This window comes from Passer domesticus, chromosome 19 (assembly GCF_036417665.1).
Source record: "Passer domesticus isolate bPasDom1 chromosome 19, bPasDom1.hap1, whole genome shotgun sequence".
NCBI classification, from domain to species: Eukaryota; Metazoa; Chordata; class Aves; order Passeriformes; family Passeridae; genus Passer; species Passer domesticus.
In genome coordinates, this window is record NC_087492.1 from 4777608 (window position 1) to 4801468 (window position 23861).

At 41.7% G+C, this 23861-nt stretch overlaps 1 protein-coding gene across 2 annotated transcripts; it reads right to left on the minus strand.

The window, feature by feature from the left end:
* Positions 1–855: 855 nt before the first annotated feature.
* Positions 856–23853, minus strand: RPA1 (replication protein A1). Of its 2 annotated transcripts, none has more exons than XR_010349532.1 (17): positions 23721–23853; positions 23362–23409; positions 23030–23108; positions 22413–22521; positions 21468–21556; positions 16824–16907; positions 15461–15593; positions 14388–14490; positions 13210–13278; positions 12877–13069; positions 11648–11787; positions 9900–10048; positions 8488–8620; positions 6940–7228; positions 5612–5719; positions 2243–2329; positions 856–1870 (listed from the first exon to the last, which is right to left on the minus strand). XR_010349532.1 is itself a non-coding variant. In XM_064395113.1 (17 exons), the coding sequence occupies exons 1-17, from the start codon at positions 23751–23753 to the stop codon at positions 1763–1765; spliced, it is 1842 nt and encodes a 613-aa protein (XP_064251183.1). In that variant the 5' UTR covers positions 23754–23848; the 3' UTR covers positions 856–1762. The 2 variants fall into 2 exon arrangements, 1 of the variants encoding a protein (XP_064251183.1); XM_064395113.1 differs by having other exon boundaries at positions 7052–7228; positions 23721–23848.
* Between the last annotated feature and the right edge of the window lie 8 nt (positions 23854–23861).

Consider the following 23861-nt stretch of genomic DNA (forward strand, 5'->3'; position numbering starts at 1 on the left):
GGAGCAGTAGTAAAAGACTGGTTAGCAGAGTGGAAAGATGGATAATCACCACTAACCTACCATTTGTCAATCCAGAACTGTGCTGAAGACTGTAATTTTCTAGTCAATGCTTTATAAGCAAGGTCAGAGGAAACAAATACTTCAATAAAAAAAATGCAAGACATCAGCAGAAGAACCCAGTCATGATCCTCAGAATCCAAAAAAGAAGAGGTTGTGTTTGCAATTAATGGGCCCAGAATAATGTGTTTCATGTCCATCAATGGAAATGACATTTACAGTACTTAAACACCAAGACTTGAGATGACAAACAGGAAATCACAGGGAATAAAGGGCACCAACTGAATACACTAAGAAACTGTGCTCTACGGAGCAAAATAAATAAATAAACCTCACTTCTGCCACCAGAGCCCCACTGCAGCATTGCCTGGATGCTTGGAGCTGTGCAGCAAATGCCAAGCTGTGAGCTGCAGCCAGGGAACACATAATTAATGTGATTAGGAGCACACAGAGCTAGCATGCTCTGCTGACTGAAAAGCCCAGTAGCATAATTACTGTTTTCTGTACTAGCTCTATGTCTGAACAAATCTCAAAGCCTGGTTAGTTTTAGACTGCTGTGTAAACGTCAATAAAAATCCCAGAAGTGCCAGCTCATCAGCATTCTCAGGCACAGAAATGGTGAAAATATCACTGCATTTCCATGCTGTTAACATCAGGCAAGGAAGTCTCCATTCTTCAGTCTAACCTTAGAGTTTGTAATAAGGTAACATCTCCCCCAAGTGAATGCTTATTATGAAAGCTAATTAATTGCTTTCCAGTAATGAGAAGTCTTTGGTGTTCAAAGAAAGCAAAATTCACTACACAGGAATTAAACACTGTTTATTGAAACAAAGCACCCCCCACTTAAAGACCTCTTTCTGATTAACATCATTACAAATAAAACCAAAGAAACTCAACATACAAACATACAAAACATGTATAGGCAGAAACTATTAGCCAAAAAAAAAAATCAGTCAGAAATCCATAGTATTAATTGAAGAGAAAACTAAAGCAATGCTTTGTAGTTGCCTGGATTTCCCTGGGGGATGGAGAGTCAATGCTTATCTGCCTTCCTCAGAAGAGACAATTTTGATTAATATCAGGCCCATCTGACTCAGTCTATTAAACCCTGAAGGAAGGATATTCTTCAGATATAAGAGATATGTCTTTGATTAATAATTCTACCATATTGCCATTCCAAGCATTAACAACTGCATGGCACCTGTGGAAAGTGAAAGCCTTTGAATTCTATGGAAGGGAACTAACTTGTACTAATAGACTTGTTCTCTTTTGTCCAGATCTGAAAGCTCTGTGACACTGCTCCTCCTGCCCTCTGCTGAACAAGTCAAAGTGTCAAGGTTGTCACTACTCCCTTGCAAAGCAGACAAAATGGTTATATAATTCAGCTTTACATATAGGAAGAGAGCAAAGTTACTTCAGACGTTCTGAGTGGTTTGTCTAAAGACCTTGGCAATCTGTCTAGAGATTCCTCTTCAGCTCTGTCAGAGTTTAACAGACCACAACAGGCTACAAAGTCGTGGCCATCAGAGTGCACTCTTACCTCCCAGGGCACATCTCTAGAGAAATGCATCAAATCACTCAGCCCACTACACTGGGTGTAACTAATGCCCAATTGTCACACACGAGGTGGGGAAAATGTCAATGTAACGTTATCTATTGAGTTTTTCCTGGAAATTCTAGGTTCAAGCAGCCAGCACTGGCCTCCTCATCCCAGCTGAGCATTTCTCCTGATGTTGGCAATCAACCTCTTGCTGTACTCTCTGTAGTTCACGGGTTTGACGTCCATTGCTGTGGCCTTAATGCGAGATTCATCCTGCAAAAGAGAAATTTTAGTATGTAAAAGAACATGAAGCACTCCAGGCACTTGGTTCCAACATCCTTCTGCCCCAGTAACTTACTGCTCATGCTATCTGGGTTAGCTGGGAGTGCCAACACGACTCCCAGAGCTGGAATGTTGTTTCCATGTGAAACCAGCCACTCTAGATGAGCCTGAGAGGGAGCAGCAAGGATCCCTCCTTCAGTGCTCAAGACTGACAGGATCTGTGTGATCTTTGGAATCTTCTGTTCTCTGTGAGCAAGGGAAACCTCTCCCCACAAACATAAGAGGAGGAAGTCACCTCCTATGGAGACAAGCTGAACTACAAAAGGCACAAGTTACATTATTTGCCTTCTGGGCAACACTTACGTTGTAAGTCTCCAGCTTCACCCGGATCCTGAACTCGTAGGTGTTGAAGTTTGCATTTTGGAACACTTCTTCAAAAGCCTGCTCGTTCTGAGGGAAGGACAAAGACAGGGATCAGCTGCAGACACTCCAGGCTCCCACTAGTGCCATGAACTTTGAGAACAGCTCAGCTTTTGGGGAGGTTGGCAAAACACTGGAACTACCTGGCCCACACAGGCAGAGCTGAGTCTTCCATCATCACATTTTAGATGCCAAACCCACAACTCAAAGGTCTTTAAAATAAAAAGGTGTCAACTTCTTAGCTGCTTAAACAAAGGAACATACAATTGCACTGAATCTGCAACCAGGTGTAAGGAACAAAAATGCTACAAATCTTCAGGAGCTGCCAATCTGGCTAATTCTGGTGTGGTGCTGTGATCACAAACACTGACAGAGTTAACTATTTCCTTATTAATTGCCTTATTAGGCATTCTGGTTTTCTGCTTATCCATCAAAGCTGCATGTATCCTTCCCTTCCTGACACAGGCCTATTTAAGAGAATGTTCTATAAAAAAACCAGATCCATGTTTTGAACGTGCTTTAATAACCATGAGAAGACTGTGTCATATTTATAACATAAGCTGCTTCTAATTACCATATGAACACTAAACATCATCATCATCATTTATAATAGACAATTTGTCAAAACAGTAGAAAAGGAGCAGGCAAGTCGTAGAGACTGTGAAAAAAAAAAAAAGTTTATTTTTGTAAAAATATGAGTCGTAAAAACCTTTGCTGACATTCAAAAAAAATCCTGCATCTCCCTGATGATACTGACAAGTAATTATTAATGCATTTATCTACCAGATGCACTTGACTTGATCAGTCACTCCAGCAGCAGACAGAGCATCTGATCTGGAATTGAATCCACCCCAGTTCCACTCACATTCCAAGTGTTACATCTGCTGTTTTTCACTGTGTGCAGCACTATTTTACACTACACAGTGATTCTCCTAGGGTTTAGAAAAGCACAACAAATGGAGGTGCACAGGAGCAGCTAGGTTCACAGATTACAGAATTTAGGCATATCCCTCCTGAATATTAAAACCCCTTCCTTTGGCCATCTCATGGATTAGAGGATAAGAAAACTCACTTAATAAAGCATTTAGCTCCTCTCTGCAGCTCTGTCACAAACTGTGCTAACCATTAGTGAGTTGAAAATGCCCTCAGCATAGCAGCCACTGCTACCCCACATTACCTCCTTTGGTATCTAACAAGCACAGGCAAGAGGCAGATGAAAAACCTTGCACATGTATCTCTGCTTAGCGTGGTCACAGGCTGTACATGAGCTCCATCCATACTGTGAGCACTGAAAAGACTCCCACCAACTTCACAAGACACTGCATCAGCTCTATCAGAGAAAAACCACTAAGAAAAGCTTACTGCAAATGCATCGAGTACCATTTTTAAAGGCTCATAAAAGTGTCAAATCAAAACCAATTTCTCCTGGAACACAAAGCATTCCTGCTCAAGGGCTCACTCCATATTATGTTCCATTTTCTATCCTCAGCCATTTCCATTAGGCAGCTCTTCAAAAGACATTACATGTTTGTACTGGTACATAGGATCTGCTGCCTCTCCTCCCCACCCAGATCTCTTCTGCATTAAAAGCAACTAAGAAATTTTGTTTAAACTCTAGCAGAGATTAAGCATGGCTGAAGAAAGAAAATATTGACAGGTTAAGAATGTCTGAAAATGGAAATACAAAAGTGCAAGCACATCTAATTAGAATCCCCCCAGCTAGATACCTTGCTACAGAACAGAGGTGGCCAGCCTTTGTAATATCACAAAAACTCAGCATCCCACAACCACAACCTTTGTACCCTTCACCTCTGAGAGCCAGAGCGCAGAAAATTTCCAAAAATCATTCTATATTACAGGAAAAATAGCCCTGCTTTGCAGAAACAGAGGTCTACAACAGTGTCTCAAGGCAACAGCCTCAACAATCCCTCCTGCTTCATTTCCCTCCCACAGCCAAGCAATGGGTTAACCAACAACTGGGATATCTGTGGAGCCCTGGAATCAACCAGCCTTAGCCTGGGAGCACAGCAAGGCTCATATGCAATTCAAGAACTTATCATGCATTCCACATCATCATTTACAAACAAAACAAAGCCACACAGTTTTTATACAGTACACAAGTTTAAAAAAAAAAATCAGGAAAATATTATTTTGGTTGGAAGAAAGACAAAGGCAGCAGAAAAGCACAGAGTGACAAAAGGGAAGATAATACTGCCTGTTAGTGTCTAATGACCTACAACCTTAAAAATTGTTCTAATCTGCACTTCAGCTCTCTGCCAATGACCTGTTTTACAAATTGTAGTTTTCGTGAGACCCACAAAATTCTGATGATATTTGGTGGGATTAAAAAAAGAGCCTTCAGAAGTGGGCTCACACACATCAGTTCAAAAAGCTTCCTGCCTACTTAACAAAGATACATACAAAGTGTTCTAGAACTTTTTGATTTTGTAAACAAATTTTTGGAACACATTAGGGGTAATGTTGTCAGCATTCGTTGCTAGACTAGGTTTGGTTTGTTTTTTTTTTTCAGATTCTTCCAATCTAGGTACAATGATAAAACAGGCTGTGTTTTCAACAGGAGCCAACACTGTCAAAGCTGTCAGTCCCCAAAGGCTGTGGCTCAGCCCTGGAGTGAGCAGCTGCCCCTGCAGGTCCAGGTGATGAGGACAGGCTGATCTGCAGCTTTCAGCAGCCAAAAGAGCTCAGGGGTAGACAGACTGACTGTGGGAGCAAACTATGGGGGAAAGCAGGCAAATCTCTGTTCTTCAGGCAGATGGCCTGTGGAAAATAATCCTGAGGAGAGTAAACAAGTCCCTGCCAAGAACTTCAGGCTAGGGAGAAGCAATGATTTGTGAACTTGTAAAAGATACTGAAGGCCAACATCTGGAGGACAACCTTGGCCTGAGCTGAGCTGGCCTATCACCCACAGAGAGGGCAAATCAAATCCCTGACAAATGAAACACAACATCCCTTTCTTTCATATGGCATTATTTTATGTATTTTCAATGGCGTTAATTCCCACAGCAAGTACATGAACATGCCCCAATGCCTCTGCCACATTTGTTGTCCTTTCATACACAAATATCAGACCATGATCTCTGGTGGATCAGCACTGGTGCTCCACACAAACCTCATATCTTTGCCAGAGCTGCCTTCAAAACATTACAATAATATTTCCTTACCAGAAGGATTAAAAAAAAACCCCCAAAACAAAACAACCCAAGAAAACTGAGGGCAGCCCAATACAAGATGAGTGAAACATAGTTCAACTTCAAGGCAAACAGTAAAAATACAACAAGCTAATTGACTGACCTTTTCCTTCAGTTCTCCCAGGAAAGCTGCATTTTGGCCAAGAATGAATTCTGCTGTGTCTTGAAAACAAGTCACCCACTGATACTCCAGACAGTCTGCAATGGTCACCTAGAATACAACAACAAAACCCAAAAGGTTATTTCATCCAGTTGCCTTTTCCTCCAAAAAGAAGACAACACAAAAGAAAAAATATCTCAAAGCTATAGAGAGTTTTAAATTTCCAGTAACTCTCAGGGCCTGACCTGTGTGTCCTTTCCATCACTGTGGGTGGAAAGCAGTGACTTCCTACCTTTTTTATGCTCCACAGAATGTCCATAACTTAACACAAGTTAACATTGGCAGCAGATTGAACCACAGGGAAAGGCCAAAGAGATCACAGCAGCACAACACTGATGGATGCTCAGCTGTGTCCTGCTGCCACTGAAGAGCCATGAGCAGGAACAGGTATCCCAGAACAATAACCACCAAGGGGGACAGCAGCAACTCTGAAAACTGAATTTACTTTGCCCATACCTGAGTTCTTGAGCATAAATTCATGTAACATTATGTTGTGTTACGAGGAAACTATCAAAACATTCAAAGATAGCTAAAAGTTAAAAGGTCAGTTGAAAGATGGTTTTAGATTGGTTTAGTTAAAAGATCAATTTCCAGCCTCACATGCATTTCCTGGCTGCTTTGACAATTAGGAATGAGGAAATGGGAGACACTGCTCTGAAGGCCTTGAGTGCACCCTCAGCATTCTCTTTATATTCTACAGGAATGACTCTGCTATGTAAAGCAGTTCATGTATTCCTAGAAGTTATCTGATAAAAATTATTCAGAAGCAGTTTATGTTTTAAGGAGGCTGCAGGGATAGTTCCCTTCTCTCTGCATGCCCACCTGGCAGAGCACTTCCAAGAAGCAGATACAACTCTAATTTATAATGTAAAACAGGAGAAAGCTCAATGCCTATGGTGTAAGTGGGCATCACAATAATAATCCCCAGACAACTTTCTAAAGCAGACTCCATTAAAGCACGAGGCAGAACAATACCTACCAAAAAAAAAAACCTGTACTAAATATAGGTAGCAGCTGTAAAAGTGCAATTACTGCTCTCCAGAAATGCCATTTTACTTCAGTTTATCTTCACTACTGAAGAGGCGTAGGCCATCTGTATTCTGCACTGCATAGTACACTTGGAAACCAGAACCAACTGAGCTAGCAGCAACTTTTTGGCAAAGAGAAAAGCTTTTAATTGGAGCACTAGGAAAACAAACTGCTAATCAGCTCAATGAAACATCCCTCACTCAGGTACAGCACACAAAGCAGCTAAACACCCTGTAACTCACAGGCAGCACAGACAGACAAACAGCACCGAGCCGGCTCCCTCCAAAGATTTCCTGCTTGGATTGTGCTGGGAACGTGGCAGGGAACGCCCTGAAATCCGATCCGGGCACTCACCAGCAGCATCAGGCGGTATTTGAAGTTGGGGAATTCGCGGTCACACTTCTCGCAGCGGTAAAGTCCGTTCTGCTGGTCTATCACTTTCTTGTTGCAATCCTGAGAGGGACATGCCTGGTACATGCAGTTCTCTTTGCGCAGATGTACAATTGTGCCCACACAGCTAAAATAATCTGCCTGGGAGAGCGAGTGTGCAACATTAGCCTCAAAATACTCAATGTTTTCCCCATTCTGAATTAACTACAAAAGCAAGGCAACCATACTTGGATATTTAGGATTAGAAAGCTTAACAGCCATGGATTACTGGGAAACTGTAAATCAACCCCTCTGTTGCAATAATTTTTAGGCTTCCATTATGTTAATAAAGCCCCTACAGCAAGATTATTTTGTGTTTCCATTGCAGGAAACTCCAATTGCTAGGTCTTCTTTAGATAAAGCATATTTGATTCTCCATTGTGTCTGTTCAAATCTGCACTTTTTCACAGGATTAAGATTCTGCACTTTCCTACGCTTCTTTCAGGAACCAATAGAAAAAACAGAAAGCCTATTGTGTAGTGTTACAGATAAGCATTTGATTAAACTATAGCCTACAGAACAAAATACCCACTCACCACCCTAAAATAATCATCATAATGGTTTAAGACCACGGTCAAGTCTTTCAGCAGAAAAATAGAGGTTGCTTAAGAAGCATGGGCAAAAATTGTCACAGAAAATAGCTGAATTACAGGTAAGTGAAAGTGTTCAGAGCCAGGCTGGATGGGACTCTGAGCAACCTTATCTAAGGGGTGGCACCACTGCCCATGATAAAGGGTTTGGAAAGAGGTGATCTTTAAGGTCCCTTCCAATCCAAACCATTCTATGATTTTAAAGGTTTTTTTACCATGGATAGAAGCTCTTGTATATCCCAAACATATTAGCACTTAAGTCTGAGACAAAAAAAAAAAAACAAACCAAAAAACCCACAAAACAAAACAACCAAACAAAACCAAACAAAATAAAACCCCCCAAAAAACCCACAACAAAAACCAAAAAAAACAGCATAAGCATAGAGAAGTTTCTGGAATGAAAAACCAAGGACCTGGGGTTTATTACCAGCTTTTCTATTGACCAAGTGTGCACCCTTGAAAACCACTTCCTCCTAATGCACCTGTTTCTCCTAGAACACTCTGTGCTGTCTCTTTGAAATCTTTGGGGTAAAAACATCCTCCACACGAGGCTTAGAATCCTCTTGCAAACAAGGTATCATGTTGCAACATCAGCAACAAGCTTGGATTTATTTGAAAAACAATAATATTAATTAATAGCATAAATTCCAAGACAGTAAACATCTACTGCTCAACACTTGGACCACTTCAATAAGAAGAATACCTGCACAAAGCCTTCCTTTTTATTTTCTCCCCAATACACAAAGCTTGTGCTGAGTGGCCATGCCTTACCTTATCTCCTTGTCCCAAGTTCTCAGATTTGGCTTCAAACAAAGTTTTCCAATTGGTATTTGCTCCAGCTGCTGGCCCACCCCTCACATCAGAGATGGAGGCACATTCCAGAAGCTGCCCCTCGGAGTCAAACCTGCAACCACAGAGATGCACTTCTATTTTTGGAGAGCAGACCACACAGACTTATCAAAAGCTTACATTTATTTTCATGTGCTCCATACATGAGGGATTTTTTATCAATGATTGCAAAGGAAACAATTACAGTAATATGTGTATATTGCAAACAAAAATAGCATTTCAGAATAAGTTAATAGTCTGACTTAATTAGCACAGTATTTTATAAACCCACAAAAGGAGGACAGCTTTGTTCTATATAACTGCAATTTGTTTGCCAGCTAGTGGTCAAACCACGCACTGCACACTTCTTAGAGGCAGGCAGATAACAAGATTTAAGGGCATCAAGATATTTCCATAATTAAAATTAAATTACATGGTACTATTATCTTCGCAGCAGCTTCGAAAGAAAAAGCAAATAGCATTGAAAAGATTATGCTTCCTCTGTTAAAATCAGAAAGCACAGCTCTTCAGCAAAAGGTTGCTCTGCTTTCCCGTTGTGATGGGCTTTGTGATTTCACAAACACACCAACGAGGCTCAAAGATTGAGCTTAATTAAAGCGTGACAGTAATAGCTCAGACCCACAATCAATTTTATCTCCAACAAGCCTCTGAAGTATGGGAGAGCTCAATGACAAATGGAGGATGCCATTTATTTCATCCACATTTGGGTGATGTAGCTGGAATCTGAAGACTCGGGATTCACAAGTCTGATGTTGTTGGCACTTAACCCTCTTCACACACAAACACACCACATCTCACCACATTCATACCTACAACAGACAATTTAACAACTACTTACAGGAGAGGCAACAATGAAATCGCTTTGTTTTGCTGACAATAAAAGAGTTATTTTGCTATCTGAAAAATATCTGGCAAGAACTAGATACTGAGAGATGTCAAACAGTCCCTCCACACTAACTGAGTGTGTATCAGATTCCACACAATGGAAAAGCCTGTGGAAAAAAAATACCATTCTCTCAGATCAAGCCTCAGAAAGTAGAGCTGGTCAAGCCTGATTTCATGCTGTCTTCCAAGGCTTTGGGTCAGCATGCACTACCCCAATTTCAATTTTTCAAGGTCTGTCATGGAATTAAAAGTTTTTTGAGTTGAAAAACTTAAGAAGGACAGCCTTCCAGGCTCTAGGGCTTGCAAGCCAGAGAAGCTTCTGCAGCCCTGGAAGCCAGAGCCTCTGCCACCTTTCCTCAGTGCTACACACACTGCTCAAGTACAGAGAAACAAAATAAAACAAATACTCTGCAGGAGGTTGAAACAAAGCAGCATAAACACACTCCTACCATCCTCGGAGCTTGAAAGCCTCTGGGCTATCAGGGTTGATGACAACTGTACTGGAGGACAGGACAGACAGGCTTCTGCCACCAAAGTCAGAGACACGGGCTCCTTTGATGGCAATCACAGGTTGTCTGGAACCATCAAACTGTTCAGCCTGCATGTGTGAAAAACCAGAGAGCAGCAGCAGCACGTTACAGGAAAGGCACTGAACTTGTGGTCACAATTCACAGATCATGACAAGAGACCAAACCTGAATCAAACTGCCCCACTGTATCTAAAAGGTAAGAGTTTGAATGGTGGCATTAGGAGTTTAAGCAAAGGTAGGTGACAATTTTCTGTGCAATCCTAACACCCTGTTTCCTGGGGAACCAGAGAATCCTTAAATCACACCACGGGTTTGTTAGAAAGGACTGGTCCCCTCTGTCAGCAGCTTTACAGCAGGATTTTAGGAAGGGAGATGTGTTATGGGAATGCAAACAAAATTAATTGTTCATATCAGACTCCTCAGGAGATGAAACAACTCACTCAGCTTCACTGAGCCAATCATGTCCATCTTACTACCACTTACACAAAAGTGCAGCTATGCTGACCAAACATTTTTACTGAACTTTCCATCTTCTGTTTTTTATGTCATAAAGCTGCTCTAATGCTGCTCAACTGCCATCACCTGAGTAGTCTGACACTAACAAAGAACCTCATGGCATGAGAGGGTTTGAAAGGTATAGATTTTATGGACCCCACACCACTCAGCAAGCAAGGGGAGGATCATGTACTTAAAGATAACAAATGAGCTGGAGTTGCAGCAGTACTTACTGTACCCATGAGATGCAAAAAGAACAGAAAACACATCCCAGCAGTCATGGCAGTGACTGCTGTAAAGGGCATCCAGATTCTAACCCTAACTGTGCCAGCTGCGAGCCATACATCACTCCCCCTCAGTGCTTATTGATATTTCTATTCTACAAGCAAGCAAACAGATTTAACTTTGCAAAATGCAGACCCTGATCTCTGTTGGAAATGTTATGCCAGGAATTGTATACCAGTAGTCTCTCCTATTATAACCTAGTTCAATCTTAAGGCTTTGCAATACTGAACTTCGTTTACTTCATCTGAATCAGCAGATGGTTAATGGTGTTTAGGTACCTACAGTATCAGTGCACTTGATCATTTAGCCATAAAGCATCACTGTCAAGCTGGCAGGATCACTCCCATTTTATAGACTGGCACATAAATCCCTAAGTATCTATAACAACAGTGGAAAACAAAGTAGCCTGTTAAAAAGATAAGGAAACAGTTTACTGCAACTGTTCAAACTTTCACTTCCAAGGCTCTGATGCTTTAAACTCCCAGTCTGAGACAGAGCCTCTCAACCTGCTCATTAGGGGTAAATGTATCCCACCCTACAAACGAAATTCATCTCATTTGAGACAGCCATAGCCACCAGGCTTTTCCATCATCAAACTGCAGCTCACGCCCTCTCCTAAACCTGGAGCCCGTTACTTTCAGTATTTTGGCTTGAGACATAATGTCTGCAGTTGTTCAGAACACATTAGTCAGATCATGTCAGCAGTTTGTCAGGGAAAGGTTAAGAACATCACACCTGAATGCAACCAGACAGTCTTTCACCTTCCCTCGGCCCCTGATCCTTGAACAGCCAGGACTGTGCCAGTGCTGTGCCCACCTCGGGTGACAACAGCACTTCCTGGCCCTACACCAAGGAAGCTTTGTTAAGAGCAGGTAAGAGAGCACATACCTCATTTCCCCACAGTGTAGCTGTCACCAGTTTCCCTGATGTATCCATCAGATGCACGTTCCTCTTTGAAACCTCCCTATTGTTAGCTTTCACTATAATTTTAGTGACATCTTCGTAGCTCTTGCAAATTCCAATTACATCTGAGAAACAGTTACAATTTAGAGTTACTCAAGGGTCACAATTGGAGAACACAAGATCACAAGAGAAGCATTCAAACCTACTGTCAGATTTTTACCTTGTATCCCAGCTCCCTATTGAAATGAAATCTGATATGGAAATTAAGTGTATTATGGTAGGAATGTTCCACTACAGAACTCTTCAGTGCTTTAATTTTGTTGACGCAGTCATTAAGATATTCATGAATGCAAGCCTCACCACATTAGAGAGATCAAGGCATTGTACTATCTTTTCCCATCACATTCTGTCAAAGGACTTCAGTCCTGATCATGTAACACACTTGCTGTTAAAGCACAAGCAAGAGCCTTCAAAGTCACTGCAACACAATGAAACAACTGGCTCGTGCCTCCACACAGCTCTGCAATTATAAGTTGCAACTTTAACAAGTCTGCATGCTCAGGTGGTAAGAGCTAAAGCAATCCCCTGTGCAGACCCTAAAAATACACCACTTTTAATATTACCCATCTACCTTTAAAATTCCCAGCTGAATGTCTCTGAATCACAGGCATCTTGTGCCTCTGAAACCTGAGAACCCTCGCCCCCACCCAAGCCTCTGATTTTTCCGGAGTACTCTGCCCAACGAATTACAGAAAAACAAACCCCCAATACTTCATAAAGCAAGCCAAAACAGTCATGCAACTTGGACTTGGATGCAATGAATTATGCCAAAATCACTACAGAGATAATTAGATAGTGAAAGAAAGCAAGACCACAGAAGGTATGAAATGCACACATGCTGAGCAAGGGCATTTTTTCTTTCAGCCTTTTTCTGTGGAAAACAGTGATCACAGTACAATAAACAACTATCACCTACTGTCTTCAGTTTGAAGCACAAGTTTGAAAAATAATTGTTATATATTGTTAGAGGACAGGCAAAATCATCTTAACAGGAAAATTGCCCGAGGAATTTTTAATGGCAACCATCACTGGATGACTTCAATTAAGAGATCACAACACTCGAAGCATCCTATGCTCACTACCTGCCCAGAATTCAGGACACAAAAATCAAACTTCAAAGCTTTAGAATTTGCCATTTTTCTACTTTGACTGACCAACAATCGAGTCTTTGGGCGTGTTCTCCAAGTCAGAGATGGATACAAAATCAAACTGAACAGATGGAAGATGCTGGGCATCATCACAGGGCACAACTGAAGTCTCATTAGTGAATGTAATCTCATAGTCATTCTTAACAGCTGTATATTGCTTGTTAGCAGTCTTCAAATTGCCTTTGGTAAAATAATATACCTACAGGAGAAAGCAATGAAACAGGGGATATTATCAGTAGTCAGGGAAAATAGATTGTGTTCACCTTTAAAAATCCTTGCTAGGCTCAAGTTCCTCTTTTCCAGCTCCTGTCAGTCTAAGAAAGCACAAAGCTACCATACCTTGTTCAATTCAATGAGTGGAAAGAACTTGTCTGCTTGATCGTTGAATGCAGTAGCTCTAATCTCACCCTGCAGGAAAATAGGAGAGCTGGTCAGAAGTGAAATTTGGCACGGAAAAAGATTAAAAAAAATAAAAATCTTTGCAATGTTAAGTGGTAGCAGTCCTGCAGAGACAGTGGGGTCTGCCAGGGTAGCTCCAGGCGTGTGAGAAACAAACAACATTCTCTTCACATCTGTAGTTAGAGCTAAAATGACATATTCTACACCTGACAATCAAACCTCGTATTCAAGTCTCATTAGTACATCTACAGCTTCAGAATAAAAGGCATAAGAACTGCATCCATCATAGAGACACCTCTGAAAATGCCAGTAAAACTGGCAGTGATGAAATAAAATTCAAATACACCCCACAGCTCCACAAGTTAGCACACAGTATATTGTGATGGCTCCCACTCAGATATGTCTATAAGTAAGAATTAATAACAATTATACCCTCACTAGATATAAACACTGTTTAAAAAAAAAGAAAAAGAATATAGACACTATGCAGAGAAAACAAATGCCTGGTGACAACATGTTACATTATTAACCTCACATTTTACACTCAATATAATCTAGCAGAATCTTGTTTGTTTTCACGACAGAAGGCTGTAATTTGATAAGAGGTTTGACAAACTGCAAGTTCAGTTGGATTAACCAGATACCATTCCCCAGACAAAACACAGAGGAAATTTCTCAGTGTTACAATAATTTGTACTCCAATTTCCTCATGAAAATTGAAAGCTTGTAACTTGGAGGTAACACTGCTCTCACTCCCTGTTTTGTAAGGTGTAGCTCAGCCAGGAGGAGATGTCACTCTCAATCTACAGGAAACCACCACAACCCTCAGTATTAGGTTGTCAGTTTGCATAAACAACTTTATTTTGAAGCTGCAAAAATCCAGTCACACACTATAGACTTTGATGAAAAATAATCAGCAATGCTGCACATTTAAGACTTCATTCTGGATAAAAACTGGCACGTTGATGTGCAACTTAATGAATGCAGGGATACAAGTTTCAGTTGTAATAAAAAAAAATCATTTCCGAAAAATGCACTTTATTTCCTCTATTCTGTCTTTATGAAAGGTTCATCAGCATCTGGCATACATTATCTTTGTCTCAACATATGACACTTACACTTTCATCAACCAGCTCTATGGAAAAGAGTTTTCCTTCCCCACGAGAGTTGCTCCACGTGCGGATCTGACCTTTCTGGGTAACACGAGCACAAATGGTCCACCTGAAATCATGCAAGAAATCACTGCTCTGCATCCCTTTGCATCTTTTTAAAGAAGAGATTGACTTGGCAAACCTTTGGAACTGGAATGTGACTATTTAAAAGCCAGAATCTTCCCACTGCACCTCGGCAACTCTTTGCTTTCGGTTTTAATGGCCTAGACCATTAAAGACAGAAAGTTGTAGAGAAGGCAACAAAGCAGTCATAAAGCATCCAGGATGATAATAATAGTGAACAATCCTTCTGCACAGAAGCAGGCCTCAAATCTTTTTACTCTTCTAGGGTACATTTCTCACACAGCAGTTTGCCTGCTCTGAAAAGCCACGCCAGAACTCAAGAGCTCAATTATAGGATTCGCATTTAACTTGGGTAATCAAATCAGTTTGCATAACTTAAAAATGTCATTCACTAAATAATTACATCCTCATGCTTTTCAACAGCTCAGTAGCTGAAGTGAATAGCTTACTGAGCTGTTTTGTCATTAAGTTACCAAAAAGAAGGTTGCTTTAGGAAAAAAAAAAGCCCAGACAAGTCAATCGATTCTCAAGTAAAATATTAAAAACCTATCAAGCTCAGCAGGGCAGCTGCACCAAGACAATGGCAAGGCAAATCTCAGATTGTTAAGAGTGTTGATGCAATTTAAAAAGATAAAAGAAAAAAACAAAGAAAAGAACACCCTTCGCCACAGAAAAAAATATCAGAAAACAAAGCCCTAAACAAAAACCCAAAACAACAACAACAACAAAACAAAACCCCATAAAAACAAAGCCCACCAGTGTTTCTAGGGAAGGTTTTCTGCTTGTTTCTCTGGGTGGTTTTGTGGTTGTTGTTGGGTTGGTTTGTTTGAACTTAATAAAATCCAAAGAACTCAATGAATTATTTGACAGAGACTCACAGATAGAAAATCAAAACAAAGCTATTGTTCCTGCATGCCTGTGAGATGAACAAGGCCTGGCAAACCACAAGAACTCACTTGGACTGGTACGGATTCAAGCTGGCAATCGGCACCACTTTGATCTGGGACCCCCCAGGTGTCTTCAGGGCACTGGGAGCACTCGCTTTTCCAAACTGGTTGGAGGGAGCGTGGTACTTGGGAGCAGGAGGACCTTCCAAAAACCACAGCAGAGCAGAGAGGATTTCAGCCTCACACACAAAAATCAGGTTAAAACCAGCTCAGGGGGCAGAACTTTCCCACCATGGCATGGGGAACCACACAGGCAAAGTTGCAGGGAACACCAGAGGTCCCTGTGCCATGTGGGCACCACAGAGGGGCTTGAAGTTTGTTGCATCGTTTCTGCTCTTGGCCACAAGTGTTTTCTAGGCTGCAAAAAGCTGCAGAAGAGACACTCTCAGACCTTTTAGAGTGCTTGCACTTAAGTGGAGATGTGTCCAGAGCCAACCACTTGAACACAGTTTAAGTGGCAAACAACTGTTGAGCAGTAAATTCTCTAAAATAACAGAATTACAGGGTGGTTTGGGTTGGAAGGGACTCACTCCAACTCCCTGCCAAGGATACAGGGACACCTTCCACAAACCTTACCCAGAACCCATCCAAGCCAGCCCTGAACACTTCCAGGGATGGGAAGTGTTAGATCAAGACACCACTTGGGGGAACAACTAAGGAAAAACACCCCACAAATAGTGTCTTGACATAAAGTGATACTGCTAATTCTAACCTCAAACTTGTCAATGTATATGCAAAAAAACTCTTGTGATCAGCTTCAAGCAAGGAAGGAGAAGCTTGTTTTCTGCTGCAAGTTTCTAAGCAAATGTCAAAATTTTACTATTTAAAAATCCTTCCTAAACACAGGGGTAAAGAATACAGACAAGTTAAAGCAGCACCAAGAATTAGGATTGACAACTTTTTAGCTAAAAAAAAAAAAAGTCTACAGGCTGACATTTAAATTGACTGCATCTTCCAGTATCTCACTGAAATCTTGATCAAAAAAACACATTTCTTGATGTACTATCAAATAATTTCAGTGTATTGCCTAAAATGTTTGGCCTCTACCTCAGCATTGGTAACGCACACAGTTGGTGGCCAGCTCCAAACTGCAGCCCAGTTTGGGTGTCCACAGAGCACTGTTTCAAGAATGCAGTGTAAACTGAATAAAGTTGGGGTTTTTGGGCTTTTTTTCCCCTTGGGGAAGAAAATGGACAAAATCTCCCCTCTTTTATAACCAGTTCTCTTGAGAGAATTCACCTAGTCAAGCTATGGGTTACTCCTCAATGAAGAGTTCCTTGTGCAACACCACTAAAGAAAGGATTTTATTTCAACTGAAGCTGTAGTTTCTCACTGATCACACATCAGAATTCCTGCCCAGGATGACTCTTACCTGCTCCAGACAAATTGCCATTTTGCTGCTGTGGTTTGCTGGCTGCTGGGTTTCCTGCTGGAGCTGCAGGACGTTGCCCTTGCCCTGGTAATTAAAATGGAAAGAGACCATAGAGCAGGGAGCACATTATTTAAAAGTACCCTTTTAGGAAATAAGACTTGCATGCAAAATAAAATTAAATAATTAAACCCACAGAGACCATGCTAAAGTCCAGGTATTTGAGACACAGGAGCAGCCAGCTATCTGTTGAACATTACCATGAAGGAATTCCAGTCAGATCTCTTTCCTCAAGCTACTGCTTTCTACTTGGAAAGAACTCAGGGCTGATGGTGATTTAAAAGGACAGCCCTGAAGTAATCTTGACAACTTTTCAGTGTTTATCAGCTGCTATTGCTCTGACAGGTAGTTTCTGCTCCTACCTAACAGCTATGATAAAAAAAAACTGTAGAGAATTCTGTCTCATCACTCAGAAAGGGCCAAAAATCCACTGGGTAAAGTCAAATCTGAAGTTAACCCAAGACAAAGAAAACAGCTGCTGCATTTTATTTCTGAAATATGAAGATGTTTAATGTGGAGGTGATGGAGCCATCACTTCAGAATTCACCAGGGCCCCTCTTGGCACACAGCAGTAAATTGCTTAGGGAGCAAAGTGATGGCATAGTAAGAAGAGTGTCCATTTTTTTAGATTTCAGGACTTTTACTTGCTCTAAATTAATGACAAATTACAAGGCAAAGAGCAGACAGGCATATCGAAAGTCAAAGTCCATTAAAAGACTAATTTACCATTCAAAAATTTGAATTCCTTCACAATATAATTGGCCTCTAGATGACAAAAGATCCAACTTTTTTGTCCTTTTGGACACAGCTAATCTTTAAGGTCTTGCTTTGCAGGGAGACCTAGGCCTGAGCAGGAAAAAAACCTCATAATTTGGGATGTGAGGAGGAAGATGCTCAGAGAAAGTGGAAAAGGAGGTCAGACCAAGCCTGTAGAGCACCATGAGGAACAAAAGCAGAGAATCCCAGGACAGAGGGATGGCACCAAACTATAGGAAAGGAGCAGAAGCAACACAAAGAGATCCCAGTGAGGTGTTGCCTGATGTGGCAGAGTCTCCAGAGGTAACCCTCTGGTTATTTTTAATCCAAAATCCAGGTCCTTGCACAAACCTCAATCTCTAAGTTGCCGCAGTAGAGTCACATCGGTGAACTGGTGACAGTCTCCCTGGCAACAGCGTGACGTCAAACTGCAAAATGTGTATTTACTGCAGGTTCCACTAGATGGAGGAGCCAGGTCTCCCCCTTGCTCCGTGGCCTCAGGTGCTCAGAGGGTCAGCACTCCACACCCAAATTCATTTTGTGCAAGGGAAGGTGGAAAAAAACCCAACAAGACGCATTAAGAGAAAAATATGTCTGGTCAGGGGAGGAATATTCAGCAAGAACAGAATGTGGGTATGAAGCAGCAAGAGGTTTCCTTATTACTTTTGTTCCAAATATGTTTCTTTCTGTAGGAATTTGTGATTAAAAAAAAAAAAACTCCACTGAAAAGCAAACCAAAGACCACCACATCCATTGGAACACGTGTGCGTTATGAAACACAAATTCACATTTTAATGGCTGCCTACCCACAGCCGAGTGTTTCTCAACAGAGTGAGAATAAATTCACACATCTGTGCATGTGTTCAAATACAGAAGTAGCAGAAATATCTCTCCAATTTTCTCGCTTGCAGAGCCTAGGGACTCCTAAACTGTGATTTTTGGTGGCTGGTGGCCTACAGATCACTTAAAGTGCTCAGAAAACCGAGGAGGTTGCCTGGTTTTTGCTGTTAGTTTTTATTAGCAGGAGGTGAAAAAAGCAGCTGAAATACCTGCTCCCATTTCTGCTGTATGTGGTAGATTAGGCAAACCCAAGACCTTTGCCTGCAGCTGCCCCACAGCCCACTCAAAGGCAATAACTGTGTAACAGGAACCCTCAGCTTCCAATAATTTGTCACCAAGAGGTTTTGCCACAGAGCCATGACACAAGACCTGCCCCAGAACCGAGCAGCAGGGAAGGCAGAGAAGGGAAAAAATGCACTTTGAAACAACACAGCCCTAAATCACAGCAGTGAGAAGGGCAAGAGGAAGGAGTTCATGTGAATGTGTAAGTACATAAACATTTCAACATGGAAAGATTAATGACAGAAGTTAAACATAAGTAGCAAGTCATTGTCATAGTGAAAAGAAAGTCCAGCATCAGAGTAATTTGAATGAGATTAACAACAGTAATAACACAACCATCCAGTCTTCAACAAGAACTAAACTGCTCACTCTTAATTTTCAATACTATTATGAGGCTGCCTGAAAAGTTTTTATGATTTGTAATAAGAAGATTGTGTCTCCAGCTTCCTTGTTAGGCAGATTAACCACCTACTGCTCCCATGTAAAGTGGCCAAAAGCCAGCTTCTCACCCCCCTGGGTCCCACTGTGCTATTACAGTCTGAGAAAGAATATTCCTTAATCCTAGGTCTGGCAGTCTGAGATCTGTATTTCAGGGAAAACCAAAAGTAGGGCTAAAAGACACATATTTAAAATACCAGAAGTGTTTTTTCTGTACCAGAAACCATGAAGTACATTTAAGATGCTCAGTTTGCATTAGCTGAGTGTCCCTCAAAAATACAATTTCTTAATATATACATGGAACTTAGAGAATATGCAACTTGAAATACACATCTCTGCCATTTCATCAAGGCCTTCATGACAAATCTTGCAGCTTGCAGAGCAGCAAGGCTGGGCTAAGCTTACCTAATCTAAACTATTACCATCTTCTGTATCAGAAACCTTATTTAGTATCAAATAAAAGGGTATGAAGTCGTCAGAATAAGATCAGTGTTAAAATGAAACACACATCACATCTTTTTTGGCATCTTTTACCTAGTGCAAGCCCACACATATTATGACCACAGACCTGTAACATCTCCAAAAGAGTTTAGATTTGAAATCTTCACTGTGGAGTATTTTTGTAAGTCCAAATGAAGAACACAAGTTTGATCAAAGTAATGGTAATTTTACCAGAATTTATAGTTAAAGGTATATTTTCAGCTCAATTCTGTCAAGATACCACGTTCTCAGTGGTTTCTAAGCAACAATATAACTGAAAAACACTATAGTTCACAAGCTCTTGTATCACATAAGCAGGGAAATGGGAGAAAGGCACAAAACAGTCTGCTCAGTAGCTATTCTGAAAGTCTTGGTCTCTACAGCAACTGTGGGATTAAACCATAAAATCTGAGATGTCAACACATTTTTTAAACAGCAATTAGCTAAGTAACTATCAAAGGAACAAAGGATTCTTTAGGCTCATTTAACATACGCCCCTCTTAATTCCCTTGGAAAAAGTTAATGAAGAAAGATGTCTTTGCCTTTGCAACAGAATAGATTTTTAACCAGAAGAGCAATGTACCTACCACCACTGTTTGTCCAAAATATTCTACAGAAAACTCTTGCCACTAATGTGTGGTCCCTTAGTAATAAAAATGTATTAGTCCACTTCTCTCAGGATAAAAAAAAAATATCTTCAAGAAGAGCTGTTTGCTATTAAATTCCAGCCATTATCTGTGTATACATCACTGACAGAGCTGTTCAAATATTTTCTTTAAGTGATTATTATTCTCCCTCCTTTTTAAAAGATCAGAACTGGAAGAGCAGAACAGACTTTTGAACGTTCTCAGAGGGAAAAATGTTTTAATTTAAAAAACCATTTGCATGAGAACTGCAAGCTCAGCACACAAAAGTGAAGAACACAGTTATTTATGCAACATAACAGATCCAAAGAGATTCATGGCAGGTCAGATTAAGGTCCACCCAGTGCCTTAATCCTTTTGCAGCTGGGCATGGTAGGAATGGGTGCTTAGGGAATTCTGTGCTCTCCTTGTTTTCATACCAGTCTCTTGTCTATGTACTTGGAACAATCTAAGTTTTAGTGCTTCCTGCACCTAACATTCATGCAGAGGATGTATTGTTATGTTTAACAGCCTTTAATGGATTTCTCTTTCACATCTAATTGCTTTTTGAACCTGTGCCAATTTTTGGCACCTACCTCCACAAGTTCCTCAATTTAACTATGCAGTTTAGGGGTGTGGTGCAGCCTTTGTTTTACAACCACTGCCTGACAACATGAGAGCTAAAGAGCATCAAAGGAACATAGAAAAGAGAGAGAGAGAGAGATTCATCATTCTTTATTCATCCCCTCCATGCCACCTTAGACTTTTACAGATCATTATTCCATCTTCCTCCTCCTGTTTCTTTCCAGACAGGAGAAATTAGAATCTATTTGATTACTCATTATGAGGAGACATAAAATCGCTTCCGCTTACTTACTGGAACTCGAGGTAGAGACCACTCACTACAATAAAAACCTGCCAAGGTTATAAGGGATGGATGGTCCAAACACCATGCAGAGACTCAAGCTTCAGCCATGGGGCAGAATTTATTAAAATAAAAACAAACCCCAGTTTGTGTGACGTGAACAAAAAGGATTTTCAAGGTCTGGGCATCACTATTCCAGGTATAAATAAAAACCCTGAATGTGTCTGACTGCTTTTTTCAAGTGAAAGAAAGAAGTTGAAAGGCTCAGAGATGACAGAAAAGTATTTACTTACAACTACTCACCCTCATTGTATGGCTGGGGATTGCCAATAGGCCCAGCAACCTGATCAGCAGTTTGCAGGACATTTACATCCATCAGGATCACCACTCTCCTGCAACACAGAACAGAAAATAAAGCAAATAAAGCAGCAAATAAGGACTGTAACTCCCATCTCTGGATATCCTCTGCAGCAGGTGAGAAAACCAAGCATTAAGAGGCTGATTCCTTTGGATGAAGGATCTGGGAGACAAAAGCTTCCCACTGTCAACTCTTAGCACTGTCAAGCCCTCTCTTGAGGGACAAGTAAGCTTGAAACAATATCAAGGACACTTGATATTACTGCATCAAGGACAGGCCTGAACAGGCACCAAAAACAGCTTGGAAAACCATTGTGTTTTAAAAGCAGCTAAACCCTACCAGATTTTTATTTCCTGCTTCAAAAGCTGTTGTCTTCTCCCCAGAATAAAAAATACAAACCTCAGTTCACATCCTGCTAGACATATACACAGTTTTGCTGTCACAGTTTCACCTGGATCCCTTCTAATTTTGCAATATCCCATCCCCTCAATTTTTCCTCCTATCCTGCTTCCTCAAATTTTCACAAAAGAGCAGATTCCACAACACCTAAGTAACAAGATACCTTTATTGTTTCTTTTCAACAGCAGAAAACTTTAAGGAAGCTTTGTACAAGTATTTGGACTATTCCAGCTGGAGTTGGAGTATTGGAACTGGCAATTTTATAGTACTAAATCACTGTACCAGATACACTGGTCCCACTAGAGTCACATTCTGCAATTTATTTCTTCTGCTGCTGGTGCTGTGGACTTTCCCCCTCACGCCCTAAAGCCTGAGTATTGCCAGATAATCCCAACCCAAAGCACTTGGCCTCTGCTTAGTCACAAAGCACAGAGCCCCCAGGGGTGCAGCTGCCTTTCTGCAGGGCTGAACTTAAAGATTATCACAAATACCTTCCATCTTTCAGGCTGTTGACAATGAATCTGTTAACCTGGCAAATACACCGGGCTGACAGGCGTTCGTCTTCCACCAGGGAGTTCAGCTGTGTTGCCAACATGAATGCTGCAGGAGCAGAAGGAAAATATTGAAAGAATTCACAATGCCAGCTTTGAAAGGGGCTGCCACACCTTTTCCAGTCAGTCAAGCACTGCACTGGATCTACAACTTGACAAAGAAACCAGTGCAACTGCTAAGAAGTCACCAAAACTGACCATAAAGTATGGTGTATTCATTCCCCACACTTCAGAGTGCAGTGATAGCCACAATGATTGTGTATCAAAGAAAAAGATTAAGCTAAATTACTTTTACATCAATGCTACATGTATTGGTTTCTTTATTTTCATTATATCCTGCAGCAAGTTGATTGCTTATATTTCACAAGGTTCCAAAGTCAAAGATTTCATCTAAAGGACAAAATGCAGTTGTACACTTCACATCTGTGGTCCAGTGAAAAAACACATTCTCCTTCAATATTTATTCAGCACTTTCAATCCAGTCACCAGACCAGGAACCTCATCACCCTTAGCATCCCCACACTTAGAAAAACCTCACTGCAGCTTGTCATACTCACAGGAGAGAGTGTTCACCCCATCACTCATCAGCACTCGGTACCGTGGGGGCCCAGTTCCTGTGGCAATAGCCCGTGTATTCTGCAGGAAAAAAAAAAAACAGGCTGTCACTTCACACTTGTTCAGAAACTTTTCAGAAACTGAAACCGAAATTAACAAATGACTCATCTATTTGGCTTTTTTGAACACTAGTACTAACGGCATAGCCCAAGTAATGTAAAACAAAATGAAGAGAATTAAAAGCAGAGCAGCCTTGCTCGGCTTCTCTGCAGAGGAAAGTCTGGCTGCACTCAGGAGCCCACAGGCAGCCACCGGGGGAAGGGACAGTACTCACGATCACTTGCAGCACAGGCTTGTTGACCTCCTCCCCTTGCATTATGGCCTGCAGAAACGAAAAAGAGACGCTCAGCAAAGTGCCCCGGGAACGCCTCGCCACCCGCAGGGACGGAACCACAGAACCGACGAGCTCGAACCTGAGACCACCGGGCCCGACCCACGAAGGGCTGCAGCCGTGGAAGAGCCAGGGACGCGGGTGAGGCCGTCACCGCCGGACCAGGACAACCGCCGGGACCAGGCCCCGCTCCGGGCCTGCTTCTCCCCTCGGGACCGGGCCGGACCGGGTGCCCAGGCCCGGCTTTCACCTCCCACCCCGACCACGACCAGGGGCATCCCAGCCCACCCCGAGCCGCTCACCGCGATGGCCCCCTCGCTCAGCCGCACGCTCATGGTGCCGCGTCCGCCGCTGCCGCCAAATCCTCCCGCCGCTGCCGCCAAATCCTCCCGCCGCCGCTGCCGCCACCGCCTCCTTCCGGCGCCGCCTCACGCCGTGCCGCG